General features: G+C 45.3%; 1 protein-coding gene and 1 long non-coding RNA gene across 2 annotated transcripts in view; one reads left to right on the top strand and one right to left on the bottom strand.

Annotated features, from left to right (window-relative positions):
• The window catches only part of CFAP20DC (CFAP20 domain containing), a 357,191-nt gene that overhangs the window by 236,175 nt on the left and 104,045 nt on the right, over window positions 1-16,971 (top strand). The window contains exon 15 of the mRNA XM_088478712.1: window positions 12,115-12,318. Within this exon, the coding sequence (XP_088334838.1) occupies window positions 12,115-12,318 (204 nt within the window). The remainder of the gene's footprint in view (window positions 1-12,114; window positions 12,319-16,971) is intronic.
• LOC148517438 (uncharacterized) overlaps window positions 1-16,971 on the bottom strand; it is a 165,901-nt gene that overhangs the window by 129,156 nt on the left and 19,774 nt on the right. The window lies entirely within an intron of this gene.

Here is a 16,971-nt window from a genome sequence, read left to right as displayed (position 1 = left end):
GTCTTTTAAGAGAGAATGTACCAACACAGATAGCATCCTGACAATCTAAACCAAAGCTCCATTGTTCTATTCAAACAGCACAAAAATTCCATCAATTTAAGACTCGGAAGCCGAGGTTTTGGCGTGCATTAAGGATGCGCAGGGTGGATTTCTGGTAGATCTTCAGGCTGCCATTTCAAGCCAAATACAGGTGCCACAGGGCAGTGATGGTGTCCCCCTCACCCTTGTGTCCTAGGTACTGTTCGCACATCCCTAGTTATGGCCCTGACTCAAGCAGCTAAGTGCATGGAATAATTCATAAATAATGCCACTTGAGAATCCTGAACCATCTCAAGTCTAAATAGCAAGTATAACTTTCTAGGTTATTGCCTACAACCATACCTGCTGGCATTCAGGCTTCAAGCTCCAGGAGGGGGCAACTAGATGGGAATTGTATGTGGGGGTGGGTTGAGGGGTGGCAGAATTGGGGCCCCACCCACTCTGTACACAGCTTTAATGCTTTGTGCACACTTAAACCCAGGGGACAGTCAACTGTCCCTGCATGCCAAGCGACCGATTTGGTAAGCATTCACACTTGCCAATCGGCCCCTCAAAATGTCTGGCCAGACATCTTGCAGCCAGTGTATGGGTCAGTCGATGGGCCGCCCGTACACGTTGGCAGACACACACAATATATCTGCAAGATATACTATATTGCATCTACCATGCTGCATGGCCAACATGGTGTATCTGTGAACGGTGTAAAAATTTAGACAAGATTAAAATAAGAGCAACAAGCCCAGTTGAAAAGTGTCACCTAAAAATTAGTTTCATGCTTGGTAACACAAGCGTAGTCTAAGCCGGCTTCATAGTGTCCTCTTAGGCAAGTGTCTTGTTACTAGAGCGCTCTAGTTAGCAGGGACAGGCAGTAGCAATGGGTACACCCTCCACCCAAACTCCTCCCCAGGAGGAGCAGCTCTCTGGTCGCAGTGACTTGTCCTTCACTTGGCAGAGGCATCGGGTACCCACTCAGAAGGAACAGTCATCATAGTGAGGTCAGGAGGCGGGATTGAGCAGAGAGGGCCGACCGCAAGTCATTCACGTGAGTATAGGTTGTATTATACATAATAACAATAAAAATTCTGTGCATGGCCTATCCGAGATTACTTAAACTGTGGTCTCTGGACAGATGTCCCGATTCTGGTCTGTCCGGAGTAATTCTGGATGACTGTCAACTTTACAGGTACATTATCAGAAAATGACTACAAAATGTTAACCAATTTTTTAGTTCCTTTATCTTGAAAACTTAGCATTGGTCAGACTAACGACCTCCCTTCTGAATGCTGGAAGCAATAATCGTTACAATTCCCAAACTCATACTGCACTAATTACAGACCAATTACACTCTGTTGGCTAGCTTCTAGTTCAAACAGCTAGTCAATTGAATTAGGTAAAAATGCCCCTGTTTGATGATGATGATGATGATGATAAAAGGGCCCAAAATAAGCATTCGTCAGTGCTGTAGGCTGCTCAGATGGAACATTAGTCGTGGTACGTTCCAGCATTCCTTGTAGTGCAAACTCTACTCTCTCCAATCTTGCTTTAGCTGCTTGGACCATAGATGCACCTTAAGCATCATGTATATGGAGCTTAAGGAGTAGAACATCTTTGCAACTGATATTTAGCCTGTTCTATTTCTTCATTGGCTCTGTGAACATAACACTGTGCACCTTCAGTATCACTATGGCAGATATAACACAGCTAGGATGACTAGGAATGGGATTTGCTTTAGGTTCTTTGGTTTCTTCCTATTCCTCATCTGAAGTTGGGAAGTTAGATTAAGCTACTTCAGAGCAGAAACTGTTGTACAATGCTGCAGAATATGTTGGCGCTATGTGAATATTAGGATTAAGAACTCTCACTAAACTGTTCTCCATGAATTTTGAAAAAGTCCAGAGTTCTATTTAAGAAGGAAAATATTCCTAGTAATCTTCACCATGTTGCTGAGATGTAGACCACTTACACTGCTGTGTGACTGACTTCTAAGTTCTAAGGAGTACGTTCAACTAGCCTGGCAATCTGTCTCCTTCATGCCAAAGATCATTACTGCATGGTCTTAAATAATCAGCACTAATCCCTGGAAGCACAGTGCTGCCAAAATGATTACACGACTCCCCTTACAAATTATTTCAGAACTACTTTGTAAACTTTAAGGGTCGCTTTGCCTGCAATGTTTTATTCATGATTTAATAGTGTTCTCTTCGTTGAGTTCAAATATTTTTTGAATTAAGAAACGAAGCGCGGTCTTTTGGGTAATATTGCCACAATGCAGTTAGTAATGAAACATTTACATCCGTATAACTATATTCTAAAAAGTTCACAATTAATTATCAGAGCCAAGCAGAATGCAGGCATCATTATATTAATCTGTAATCTTGAAGATATTTATAATAAAAGAGTGTAATAAAGGGTCTTATGACAATATAAGATGTAGAAATGATAGATCACGTACACTCATTGCCATACTGTGTACTGAACGAAGGCCCTGATTCAGCACGGATCGCAAGTCTGCAATCGCACGCACACGCTCGCTGGGAAAATATGCAAATTAATGCGGCTGGTAGGCAGAACGCAAACATCGACCAGGTGCACACCTGCGACTCAAACTGAATCAGGCCCTAATATTCAGCCTATAATTCACTAGGAACCAGTGACAAATACTTGCTGATATTGAAATAGGTCACACAGCTTGGTGGGAGGTACAGGGGAGTGGTGATGTCGCTATTGCATCATCATAGCCCCAATTGTGCTATAATAAAATCGCAATTGAATGCAAATCGCGTTATCAAGAAGACACTGAGCCACCCACTTGCAGCTTGCAGGAGCCTGCCCTCTCTCAGGAGTCCAGGACAGCCCCCTATAAGTGCTTAAACCTGAAAGCATAGGAATAGATAATGGACATTGCATTAAATATACAGAATAGGAGGCGTCGTATAGGGAAATATCCAGGGCTAATTATTTCAAACCTGGGACTGTTCCTGGAATGTAGGAACAGTTGGGAACTATGAGTATCAGCAGCATTGAGAGTACCCGCAGCAGCAGCAGTATCAGCAGCATTGAGAGTACCCGCAGCAGTATCAGCAGCACTGAGAGTACCCGCAGCAGCAGTGATGCTCTGTATTACATACAGCAGTAGTAGTAACACCCACTAATATGTACAGTATTAGTAGTAATACCCTCTTAATATGTGTGACAATAGTAGTAATGTCTGATATATCTGCAGCATTAGTAAGCAGTAGTAGTGCCCAGTAATATTCCACCAAAACCAGTAATGCCCATAAATGAGCCCTCAGAAGTGGACGTTACCAATAATTATAGATGAGTGGTTCGGTTTTGCAGAAAACTGAACATATACGAACTTTGGAGTTCCGAGTCGAACCGAGTCCCAGCTCTTCTCCCCAAGAACTCAGATCTAAAAAACAGATTTTGGATTTCATTTATGTCCGTCCCTCGTGATTTTCAGGTGCTGTGCGGTAGCCAAAATTGACTGGAAATGACTGGAAATTAATGTTATTGATGTTAATAATACTATAGGAAATACATAGCAACATTTTCGCTGGCCCCCTAGGTCCCTGCCCCCTCCTCACTTCCCCCCACATCCTCCTCACTCCCCCATCCTCGACTTAATCTGTTCTCCATGGTCGTGTCCTCCAGCAGTATGCTGTGCAGGGCAGGCACATCTCCTCTCCCGGTCGGCCCCATCTCTCCTCAATGACTGATGACAGGTGGAGGCAGCCACGCCTCCTCCCAGTATCAGTCAATGAGGAAAGCCGGAGGCGGAGCCGACCAAGAGGGCAGATATGCCTGCCCTGTGCAGCACTTTGCTGGAAGACACGACCATGGCTGGCCTGGCACCTTAGGTGCCGTGGGAGGGTCGGGCCCCAGAGACTGTCTGGGCCCCATAGCAGCCACACCCCCTGCACCTTCGCTAGTTACAACAGTGGGGTCACACCATTATTGACATCCATACATTGCCCCCACCCCCTCCCCACAAGTAAAAAATTTAAAATCTAAATTAAAAATATGTTACTGGCACAAAGGGGTGTGTGCAGCTTGTAATTATCCCCCTCTGTCTGTAGGAGCCACCTCTTGAATTTATTTCCATAGACCAGAGGTTCCCACACTCCACCATTACAGTCCACACTTCAAGGGTGACTTCATTAGCACCTCAGTCAATTTGATTTAACTATCTGGACTCAAGCATGGATATCCTTAAAACCTGGACTGTAATTGCAGACTTTGGGAACCTCTGCCCTAGACAGCAGTGCAGCTTTAAGTGCTACACAATAAATCCCAGCTTGTTGGTGACATTTACTCTGTGAAAAGCTGATGCTATTAAATTTGTGCCAGGAATGGAAACATTTATTATTAAAACCCCATGTAAGAGTGATTTGTTCATGCTTTTAAAATGATGAATGGCTAATGTAAAAGGAATCTATCTATTCTGCGTTCCCCAAGTCCTTTGAAACTTGTGTACACTTACCATAGAGATCAATATTCCTTTATCAAGCTGTATTTGTGGTCTGGTTCTTGAATAAGCAGATCATTACTGATATTCAAGAATAGGTAAGATGACATGTCCCTCCCTCTCCTCCAGAAGATCAGTTCTCCATGGCCGCACACAGGTCAGGCTGCTGGGATACTTCTGCTACAGGGTGAGGTAGAGATTTCCACCTGCAGAGGAGCTGAAACTAAGGCGGACCTACTGTATGCCGGTTTGCATAGTTAAAGGCATGATGGTCACATGTACACTTACGACTGGAGGGGAATGAACACTGGTGTAAATGGGCATTCCCATTTAGGCAAGAGCATGTTTATACATATGTGGCCCACGCAGACCAGCACCTAAGTGTATACACCTTGTTGGGGGCGTAACTATTGCAACTAGTACAGGGCAGGTGGAATTACACACTGATGATGATGACTAGTAGTGTACCAGCAGCATATTCTGCCGATGCATCTTGGGATGTGTACAGCTCTGCGTCAGGGGCGTAACTAGGCACAGGGCCTTGGAAGCAGAACCGGCGCTGCCCCACCAAACCTCCATATGGCTTGCAGCACCTGTGGAGCTGCTGCAGAGCCTCCCAGAACACCCAAAGGATGCAGCCTGTAGAGCCGCCTGTGGCTACCCCCTCTCATTGTGACATCATGAGGTCACATGTTCAGGGGATGGGGTGGCACAGGGTGGAAAATCGCACTGCTCTGCGTAAGTGTTCAGGCAGAAGAGATTTTCCACTTTTACTTAACTATCCAAAACTATCACTATGGGGTAGATGTACTAAGCCTTGGAGAGAGATAAAGTACCAACCAATCAGCTCTTAACTGTCATTTTTCAAACACAGCCTCCTGACAGTTAGGAGCTGATTGGTTGGTACTTTATCTCTCTCCAAGGCTTAGTACATCTACCCCATAGTGATAGTTTTGGATATCTCTCTCCACTTTATCTCTCTGCAAGGCTTAGTACATCTCCCCCTATATCTAGTATAAATTAACCAATGGAAACACGGCCACAAAACCTATACACAAACATGTGCTGCTGTTTCTGTGGAAATTTCCTGAATTAGGTTATTCATTTGATTTGTAAATACTATTTAGCCAACTGAACATGTTACATAACGTGTAATGATATCTGGCATTCATGGCAGATCTTCCTTTTGCAGTTAAACAAAAAGTGATTCATTTTCCTCCAGACATATCCACCCAGCTTATTCCTAATCTTTTTTCTCATTCTAAGAGCCTGTCTATTGAGTTATTTTTAGTCCATAATAGAACTGCATAAATCTTCCTAAAACAGCCAAAGTAACAATGTAAGAAATGTGTGAAAAATTGAGCTCTTGAAACATTAAAGCTGCATAAAAAGCTCAGATATAAAATAATGACATACGGATGATCTTTCTTCCTTCCAAGTAGGATCTAAAGTGTAACAACTTGCCAGGATTCCAGGAGAACGTCTTCAATGTCTTTAGAGAGATGTCCGTGTACAACCCGGATCATTTTCATTTTTAGCATGCGGTACTTTGCTGGGAGTCACAGGGATCTCACATGCTGGATAATGAACACAAAGTTTGTCTGTTTTCCTAATCTTAGGATTTAACTGTTTGGGTGCCAGCGGTTTTAGCCCTACGATGTACAGTACTGATAATTTATATAGCCTCCAGGAGTTATTTATTACTGTTGTTAAGAAATTATTATTTACATGAATTTAATTTGATTGGGTGCCGTAATTTAAAGACGACATTCAGCATAGATGAAAACTTCCTTTAAGTTTTACCCCTTTTCCACTGCCAGCAACAACCCGGGTTTTTGCACATGAGCGCGGTGCAACCCAGGTTATTTTGCTGTGTGAAAGGACAGGGCGAGTGACCCAGCATTTCAAACCTGGTCACAAGAAGGGTTGAACGCAGGTTCAACCCGGCTAGTGAAGCAGTGTGAATGGGTAACCTGGGTCAATGCGTCCCGGTTCCCGTTCTCTGCATTGGAAGAACCTTGGTGCTGGCTCATCACGTGAGGTTGATGGCGTCATCGAACCAGCATTAGTGCAGGGTTGTGCCGCCTGTCTCACAGAGGTCTCAGCAGGGTCGCTCCCGGTAGGGGCGCGTGAACATCATCCCGGGTTCGACCCGACAAACTAGTGGAAAAGGGGAAATACAGGGACAATCTTAGGGGGGAATTCAATTAGACGTGATAAAGCGAAACTTAGGGGCATATTCAATTAGGTGCAAAAAGTCCCGTACTTTTTGAATGCCGGACTTTTCGCTGACATCACTGGTATTGCACTCGTCCCCGATTATTCCCGCATTCAATTAGAAATCGACGAAAACGGGACCCAGCGAAAAGCAAACAGGCTAAAAGTGCTGTCAGATTTGGTGAAATCAGCCTGACACCCCCCAAAAGTTGCACTGACATTGGGGATCACTCTAGATACCCCCGAATAGGCCTGCTGAAGGTATTTGGGGTACTTAAATACTCTCAATGGCTGCTAATTTGCGTCTTTGCAGAAGTGTTGAAGAATAGCATTTAGCAGGTTTTTTGCAGAAAATAAGTACAGTAGTCCCAGCAAATTTGGGGTACACGAAAATGGGTGCAAGCATATTTTAAAGTTGCTAAAGTGAAGTTTTAAAAAACTTTAAAAATCCACCTGCCGCAACCAACTGCAAACTTAAAAACACCTGGAGTCTATTTTGCTACTTTTTAAATTTGTCCCCCAATTTTTTACTTTTTCGGCCTCAAAATTAAAGTACTTTTTAGGGGTGATCTAAAGTATTTTTAAAACTGTTTTTGACGCAGTTTACCTTTGGGGGACTGTCCAAAGGGTGCAGGAGGGTTTTCCGAGGTTTGCACTCCAAAACCCTAATTCTGCACATTTTTTCGACACCTATTCATAGGCAAAACTTTTTCGCAGGTTCCATTGCATTGAGTTTCCGCACCGGCAAAAAGTCTCCTGTATTGAATATTGAGGAAACTTTTTGCATGGTGAAATTAATTAGATACTTTATCGCCAAAAACGGCTTTTTAAACCTAACTGAATAAGCCCATAACGTCGGTGACGTTTTCGCACACTTCGCATGTTTTGGTGCAATATTTTTGCGTCTTTTATCTAAAACTTGTTTTGCCTAATTGGTCATCAGGGGGGCTGTCCAAGGTTTTTTTTTGCAAGTGGGCATGGCCACGCCTCCCAAGATTAGGCCACGCCCCCTCCTTTACCCGGGCCCGGCCAGGCTCTCAACGGCCCTGACCATGTCGACATTCATATTATAGACATGGTCAACATGTCGACAGACAACATTGATATGTTTAGCATAGAAGTTCGACTTACAGCATTTCAACACTGACATAGTAAATGTCGACATGGTCACTGAATACCATTCAATTCTCATTTCACTACTATTCTATCGTCTGTAAATAATACTACTACTGAAGAGGGACTTACAGTATGAAGCACTATGCTCGGGACTGAGGGGTTTCTAGGTCCATGGTTTTCCTGCAATATGGAGCTCTGTGTCTATACAGTAATATAATAAAATACATTTAAAAATGACTCCTGTGTTCCCCCAAGCTACAGTACACCTGGTATTTCCCTTCTCAATAAGTTGTTTATCACTGCTCATCACAGTGACTGTAGGCCGCAGCTACGTCTTATGGTGGTCGCCCGCCTGTGACTGTATACAAATGTCGCTGCAAAGCCCTCCCCTGGTGTACATCTGGGCATTTATAACCATTTTGAGCATCTGTAGATGCTGTAATACCCTAAGGTGCATCTTTAGATGCCACCATTGGTCTCACCATTGAAATTTGCACCAGTCCTATGGCAGGTGCAGGTTTTCCATGTGAGTATGGCCTCCTATGAGAACGATGAAGCGTCTGTGTATGCAACCACTTTAGCGATACACCTGTGACAGTCCCATAACACGCCCATAAGACAAACCATCTCTGTGCGTCTTAATAGACACCTTCCAGTCACCGCCCAGGACTTTTCCAAGAAATCTTTGATAATGCGCTTCTCAATGGCAACTGTGCTTTTGTGCGTACACTCTGTGTAACACACGCACCGTAGGAATTTTTAGGGATTTTTGCACACATGCTGTTCGGACACCCCTGCACCGATTGGGATGAAACCAATGCAAGGTGGTCCAGTCTGATCCTCGCCAGGTTTTAGGGAGATTAGGGTTCCACTTGGACCTCCCGTTGGTGTACGCTGGGCAGAACTTTGACCCGGGGAGCCTGTTCTGGGCCTTCCACTGGATGGATTTGGATGACATCACATAATTTAACGTAATAAGTAGAAGATTTAAACTTGGGCAATGCCGGGTACTTAGCTAGTACATGAATAAAAACACCGAGACTTATTGCTGGAGAAAAGGATCAGTTTTATTTAAATAATAATGGGATGTGAGGAGGGAGATAATGGTGAAGGAGAAAGAAAGAATGGCCCTACACAGCAGTGTAGCTCCCTGCTCACTACCTCAATCAGGCCTGGATGGGGGGCCTTCTGCCAGCCCATCATACGCACACTTAGGGTACTCCCCTCCCAGTGACACAAAAAGGCACATCAGGGCCGGTGGTGCTGCTGGGGTGTGGTATAAGTGATAGACCGTAATTAGATAGACAATGTCTAGATAGACACCGGATGTTAGACAGTCAATAGTTAGACATGTAAAAAGGTCGACAGGGTCAAAAGTTCGACATGAAAATGGTCGACAATTTTTTATGTTTTTTAGCCCTAATCTTCACCGTGACCCTCCCCTTTGTGCCTGTCCCTAACCATCGGGGTAAGTGCCTAACCCTAACCATCAGGGTAAGTGTCTAACCCTAACCCTAAAAACTAGTTTTTTGTTTTTTTTTTAAATTTGTCGACCTTTTTAGATGTCGAACTTTAGTGTGTCTGACTTTGTCCCTGTCTAACTATTGACTGTCTAACATCTGGTGTCTATCTAGACATTGTCTATCTAATTACTGTCTATTTATAGTCCGGAAGACGTGCTGATGACCGCAGTAGGGTAAAATCAGACTAACCTGTGTATTGGCGGGGAGAGCACTTCAAGATCTACAAGCGAGACAGCCATTGCTACCTTTCTTTTCCAAAATAAAGCTGTCAACTAAGACACCATAATGGGATGGACGAGCGGGAATGTCCAAAAACCAAGAGACCTCCCCTATGCAGAAATCACTAGAGAATTACATAACTACTGTACACCCACAAACACACCCCTAAGCGGTTGATAGGCTAACTGCAACTGCAAACTGGCCATAACTAGCAAACACCACAATACATTAACTAGAGATGCGCGCAGACCCCCTTGTTTTGCTTGTGGTTTAAATTCAAGGTATTTTGGTTTTGGTAAAACCATCCTGGTTTGGTTTGGTTTTGGATTTCTTTAAAAACAGCTAAAATCATGTAACTTGGTCCTGTTTTTGTTTCTATAGTATAATTAACATTAGTAACATTCATTTTCAGTCAATTTTGGCCACCTCACAGCACCTGAAATCATGAGGGAGGGACCTAAATGCAATCCAAAACACATAAGAAACAGTTTTTAGATCCAAGTTCCGAACTTGGTGAGAAGACCCAAGTCTGGAGACTCGGTTCTACTCTGAACCCCAAAGTTCGGGTATATACGGTTTTGTGTTCAGCAATGCCGAACCGCTCATCTCTAACATTAACCCCTACCAAATCAAACGCAGACATACACATACAAGGTGTTTAATACACAATAGGCATATAGAAATGCCTTCTGTTCGTCTTTTGATTATATGCACTTGTGATGAGAGAGATCAGATGACTGGCTATTCAGTGTGATTCTTAACAATTTTCTCAATTCGAAAATAGGGACATGTCTCCAATCTACCTAGCCTATGATAAATTTTTTTAAGAGCGCACACCTTTCTGGTACGCTACACCACTTTTGACCTCTGAAATTCTGGGACTTGCCCCAAGATTTTTGCTTGTGTCTATACTGTATGTGTTTATGATGCGCTTTTCCAGGTTTATGTCAATTTTATATTTATATAAATGTTCCACTACATATATGTCCATAAACCATCTGCGCAGGAAATCATGTTATTCTACAAATGTGTATTCTTCAGTGAACAAATATAGCAGTTTATTTTAAAAGAACAGCGTCTCCACTGGTCTAAGGGGTCTATGTACCAAGGGCCTGATTCAGAGGCGCACGGTGTATCAGGGCGTTTTTTTTTTCTTGTTTCGGCCTCCAGGCCGCTCGCAAAGCTGTGGGTGACCATCCACAGCTAGTGCGAGCGGCCTGGCGATGGTCACGATTATCGCGACCATCGGGCTTGCGTTGAGACCCTGCGGGAGTGTCTCGGCTCCCGCAAGCCCGAGTGGACTTCCTGCTCTAATAGAGCAGGAAGTCCACTACTGACATCTCGAGTGATGTCAGTAGGGCCGCCCACAAACGGCAGGCGTTCCTAAGGGAATGCCTACGTTTGTGCAGCCACCCCCCCTCTCCGCCTACAAAATGGGGCGAGCTGTCAATCAATATACAGTCGCCCGCCTTGTAGCTTGTAGTGAGCCCCGGAGCGATGGAGCTGCCGTCGCTTGCTGGGGCTCGCGCATGCCGGAGGCGGCGCATGCGCAGTGGGGGAACATCGACCCGTTTGCGAGCGGGTCTGAATCAGGCCCTAAGCCTTGTAGAGAGAGAAAGTGGATGGAGATAAAGTACCAAGCAATCAGTTCCTGCCTTGTTAAAGGCTGTGTTTGAAAAATGACAGTTAGGAGCTGATTGGTTGGTAGTTTATCTCCATACACTTTATCTCTCTCCAAAGCTTAGTACATAGAGCCTGATTTAGCAAGGATCGCAGTTGCTAATACGCACACAATTGGCTGATTGTTGCATACCGCGCATGCGTATGCATCGCAGTGCGCGTGCTTGAACTAGCTATTGCAATCGGGACTGCTATGCAGACCCATTGCAGAGTGATTGACAGGAAGTGCCATTTGTGGGTGGTGACGGGGGGGTGGTCTGGCGTTTCAACACCATTGCAGGGGCGTGCATAAATTACCCACTGCGATACCATACGCAGCCTGAGGCCTCATAGCGTGCACTGAAGTTAGCAATTCCTGAGTGAGGTCTGACCTGCCGTTACTGTGCGTAGGGGTCCGATGTTACTCAATGTTACCGATTATTTGCTAAAGTATGCTGATGTGAGTAAGGGGAAGTGGGCATCCTTATATTAGGCTGCAATCGTTTGCATATCACCGCTGATATTAGTAACTGTTTCGTGCGTATTAGCAGAATAGCGATCCTGGCTGAATCAGGCCCTCAGACCCCTAAATATTTAAAGGTTGGTATATTACGCTCTGTCAGAAAATACAGCAGCATTCAGTCTTGGGAATACCTCCGATAAGCTTAGAAGAAGATCTCTAAAATCAACATTGATTTATCAATAAGTGATTTGTTTTATATTGATCCTTACAGTACCAATCGTACAGTTTCTAACACACTCGTTATTAGAGCTTTGTGCTTTAGATATTACAATACTTCTATTGACTTGTTTTTGCCGATTTTAATATGTAGTTGGCACATAGAAGGACTGAACCTTGTGCTTTCTTGCTAGGGGTATGACTGGAGAAATTACCAAGTAAACCGACTGAGTGCCTCAGAAATGCAGATGCTGGCCAGTATGAGGAGGCAGCAGAACGAGGAACTGGAAGAGGAGGGGACACCTCATGGATTGAGCCAGTCTCAGATTGATCATTGTAACGTTAGCATGAGTACGAGTAGTGACGATACGACGACCTGGAACTTCTGTCTGCCACCAGTAAGTCCGACTTTGTTATGACATCTGTAAATCAGTCTGTTGACTGAGGGTCTGGTTTTTAAATAATTTTGTCCGTGCCCTGTTTTTGAGAGGAGCTCCAACCTCTAATAGTACTCTTTATATTTAGTGCCTCCGTCTAGTTGTTGCTCTTATATCAGTGATAGCTGCCCAGAGTTGGTGAAGGCTTATCCGTATGAGTGGAGGTATAACTGCCTGGGTCCCAGAAGAGGCCCATTTGTGAGCCAGCTGATTTAAGGCCTGCAAGATCACCCTGTGCTCACTGTAATCGGAAAGTTTGACTCTTATACAGTAAGTGCCATAGGGCAGCCTGAGGAGGAAAAGCGTAACGCCAAGTCTGGTGAACCAGTATCTGAGATCTTCTGCTAAGAAAATATGTAGATCCCTCACTCTAGTTTCCAATGATATCTGGGATAAGATTCATTATATCTCTTAAAAAAAACCCATCTCTGTACTGTACCAAATACCTGCTGATCCACCTGTGCTACAAGAGACAAAGGCCCTCATTCAGAGGCAGTCGCAAGAAGCGAGCACTCGCTCTGAATGAGGGCGGCCGCTTCTATTTAGAAGTGCGGCCTCCTGGTCGCTAGCTAAGCTGTGGGACCCTAAGGTTGGGTCTCTGATCGAGCAGGAAGCTCCCCACTGACATCACTGCTGATGTCAGTGTGGCCGCCAACACCCACGCCACGCCTACAAAACGGGTCAATGGTGGCCCAGTGCGCATGCGCACGACAGAGCCGGCTCCGTCGTGCGCATGCGCAAGACCCGGATAGCGACGGGCAATCCGTCGCTCCGGGTCTCGTACCAAAGGGGGCATCCGGGTCTTGCGCATGCGCACGACGGAGCCGGCTCCGTCATGCGCATGCGCACTGGGCCACCATTGACCCGATTGCGAGCGCACGGCGCTCGCGAGCGGGTCTGAATCAGGCCCTCAGATCAGGATACTGACCGATGGATTCCAAGTGATGCCATTGCTATACATATACTGTATATTTATGGTAGGAGCATGCATCAGTGTCCAGTGAAAATAACATAGATTAGCCTTTTGTTAATACCAGTATACACATTTTGCCTTAAGCCCGGTACACACTAGATCGATGAGTCCAGATGAGATGTCAATCACCGGCGATCCCTGCAGCATGCGCACGGACGATTGGCGGGTCACGCATATGACCGATATATAATTCAGATATATCGCCCATCTGTTGTGCTGCAGGGCCGATCTGATATGTCTGTGAACGACGTCGTTCACGGACATATCAGGTGTACACATCTGCCGATGTACTATAGATATATTGGCCGTTCGATGGAACGACCGATATATCTATCAGTGTGTACCCAGCATTAGCACCATCCTCTCTACTCTTCTGGAAGAGGCATTAAATTACCTTGCACAGATGTCAAATCCATGTAGTATGTTTTTCTTTGTGCCTACAGATTACTGCTATCAAAATGCTGCTGATCCTAATATAGGGCCTCATTCAGACCCACTCGCGAGCGGCTGTCCGCTCGCAAGTGGGTCGATGGTGTGCACTGCGCATGCGCACGACGGAGGGAGCTCCGTCGTGCGCATGCGCGAGACGCGACGACCGAAGGACTTTCCTTCGCTCGTTGTGTCTGATCAAAGGGAGCGTGCTGTCGATGTTGATTGACAGCACGCCCCCTTTGGTGGGCGTGCCGGGGGCGTGCCTGCCAGACGGAGGCGTTCCCAAGGGAACGCCTACCGTCAGAAGCCGGCCCCACTGACATCACTAGTGATGTCAGTGGGAGTTATTTTGGCTCTGATAGAGCCGAAATCACTCCTGGCCTTGCGGTTGAGAAACTCAACCGCAGGCTTCTGCACGCAGTGGCGATGGTCGCGATGGTCAAGACCATCGCGACCATCATCCTGCACGCTCGTATAGGCTGTGGGTGGTGACCCACAGCTATACGAGCGTCCAGGAGGACGCTCCATATTTATGGAGGTGGGCCCTGATTCAGAGCTAGCGCTCTGGTCAGAGCGTCCGGCTCTGAATCAGGGCCATAGTCTAAAGTGTCATGGAAAGGGCTGATTATATAATACAAGTGCGGAATTTTTGCCTACAGTTGACATTTAATTTTCAATATAAAACTTGCCAAGCTGTATTATATATTTGTCATGTAATGCTGACCCTTAACTCACATATAATTCTGCCTTTTCCCTTTGCGTTATTGTACTATGAACTAAGGACTAGTGGTTTCTGAATGATCTGTTTATTTTTAAATGTACAAAAAAATCTTTTAAAACATAGCTTTTACGGCCTGACGGACTATGAGAAAACAGCAATCAATGTGGCACAGGTTATTGTAAATGAGTTTTAGAATATGCACTTAGTGTGTGGGTGCAGGAAGGTTTAATCCTTTGCATCGTGCCAGGTGAATCATTGTTTGTTTAGAAGCCGCTGCACTAATAAAGGCACATACATGGATAACATCAGTTTATTTGTGAAGTGACTCATTTGCCCGCACTCTACACATTTATTCATCTAGAATCCCATTTTCACATCATTCTGAAACTAAAATAGTAGCAGTGACATTTTTAGTGCTCATTTGCCAGAATTTATATAAATGGCCAGAGTCCAAAATCACCACATACAGGGGGACATTTATAGACACTGCTTGCTATTGACCACACCCCCTTTTACTTGTGCACTAATCAGATTCTCACATTCTTTCTAGTGTAGGTTAGAACATGAAAAACAAAACCTGATTGGTTGTTATTGGTAACATAACCTTTATAAGGTGTATTTGGCTAGTCAGAGCACCTTTTGTTATTCTTCATCTCACATTTGTCCCGAGTCACCCTGAATGTTGTTTAACGTGGAAATATAGTATAGCAAGCAGCTTACTAGGATAATCTGTGGTGGCAATTGCTACCTTGCAGTTCTGTCACCTCGATTTGTTATGTGAGCTTGGTAGTTTGGTAGCCATGGAGGAGAGAGACAAGAGGAAAAGGTGAGACGTGCATGGGAGGAACAGTATTGATTCAAAGGGCAGGATATTGGCCTCTGACTCATATTACACATAAGGGAACTTGGCCATTAGTAAAGTACAGGGCCATAGCTTGACAATCTCGCCTAAAAGGGGGTGTGGCCTCACAGCAATGGGCGTGGCCTTGCGGGAAATCCTGGCCCTGTGTCCAACCAGCCCACATTGTCCTTCCAGCCAGCCCCCAGTGTCCCTCCATGCTCCAGTCATCCCTCAGTATGTTTTATGCTCATCACCCCCACCTTTTATATATTGTACTGTATGCCCATTACCCTTTAACCCTTATATAGTTTGTCTAACACTTTCCCCATCCCTTATATATTTTAAGTTGCCACACACTTGTTTTAACTCCGAGTCCTGTTTGCAAACTGAGCCTGAGCTCTTTTTTTGCAGCTGGGGCGAGAGGCGGAGCCACTCTGGGTCAGAAATATGAAGGGAGCCGGGGATAATCGGAGCTGGGCGCACTGCTACAATTTCATGTATAGTAGCGGGCACCCGGCAGTAGGGATGGCCATCGGTGGTGTGACAATCGATGTTTACCATCTATCGTAAAATAGCAAGTCACCATTGATGGTTAAACCATTCACTGATGACCATCGATGGTTTCACCCACCAATGGTTATCCCTGTCTTTTGACTGACTGGCCCATAGGCCATTCAGAATATGGGGGTGCGGCTTCACAGGTGTGGGGGCAGAGCTATGCTTTGTGTCTCGTCACTTGGTAAAAAAAAAAAATTCGGTTATGCTTTTCCATCGATGGAGGGAAACCTTCTGTTATCAACATCGGCCACAAACCATCAAATCATCGGTGGTCAATGGCCATCCCTACCCGGCAGCAATACAGCATGTGGCAACCTTTGGCGGCTGTGCATGGCAGGCTGTGTCAGCGGCCGCACCTCTCTGCCAATGGCCCTGAGAGGCACCCTTGAGCCCGGTCACTCTGGCTGTGAAGAGGGGAGAAGGTGCCCTACAGTAGCTACCCATGGAGGAGGGAGGGAATCATGCTGCTGCCCGCCCAGCCCACAGACTTCAGGACAAGGCAACAGCAGCTGCGGCATGACACAGGCTAGGTCACAACTGCTTTAAAGTGTACCGGCCTACATGTAGAAATGATTCCACTGCTTGCCCGCACCTAGAAACAGCCCTGGTAAAGTATCTAACAATATAGAAGCTCAATAAGATTAATAGCGTAACCAGGAGACTTTACAATTTACAGTGTTTGGCAAGTATTGTTTCTTGAGTAGGCCGTTCAGGTACATTTATCATTAACTATTTGCAGCGTGTTTCCTGAAATCACCTGTTTTGGATACTCACAAATAATTAGTATCCCTGTAATGTATTATGGAGGAACAACAGCAGATATCTCTGATAGGTTTCTATGAGGGATGCGATGTTGTCGGAATTTATGATGTCGGAATGCTAAACATTCAGGAGCTTGGCCCATGCAGAGTTATGCTGCTGTACCGCATGGGTTACACTTTGAAGAATATATTGAGAGAGGGTTCTGGAGGACCCCCTCCCGGCAATGGCCGCGGCGCATGCATGGTCTGTAGACCACACATGCACTAGAGTGCTGGCACAGGAGTGATGAGACCTCTAACGCGGTCATTTCCCTCCTAGCGCATCGCA

The sequence above is a fragment of the Taudactylus pleione genome, unplaced genomic scaffold (genome assembly GCF_031769625.1).
Source record: "Taudactylus pleione unplaced genomic scaffold, aTauple2 ptg000217l, whole genome shotgun sequence".
NCBI lineage: Eukaryota > Metazoa > Chordata > Amphibia > Anura > Myobatrachidae > Taudactylus > Taudactylus pleione.
Note: the sequence above shows the minus strand (reverse complement) of the source record. Positions and strands in the feature narration are given on the sequence as shown.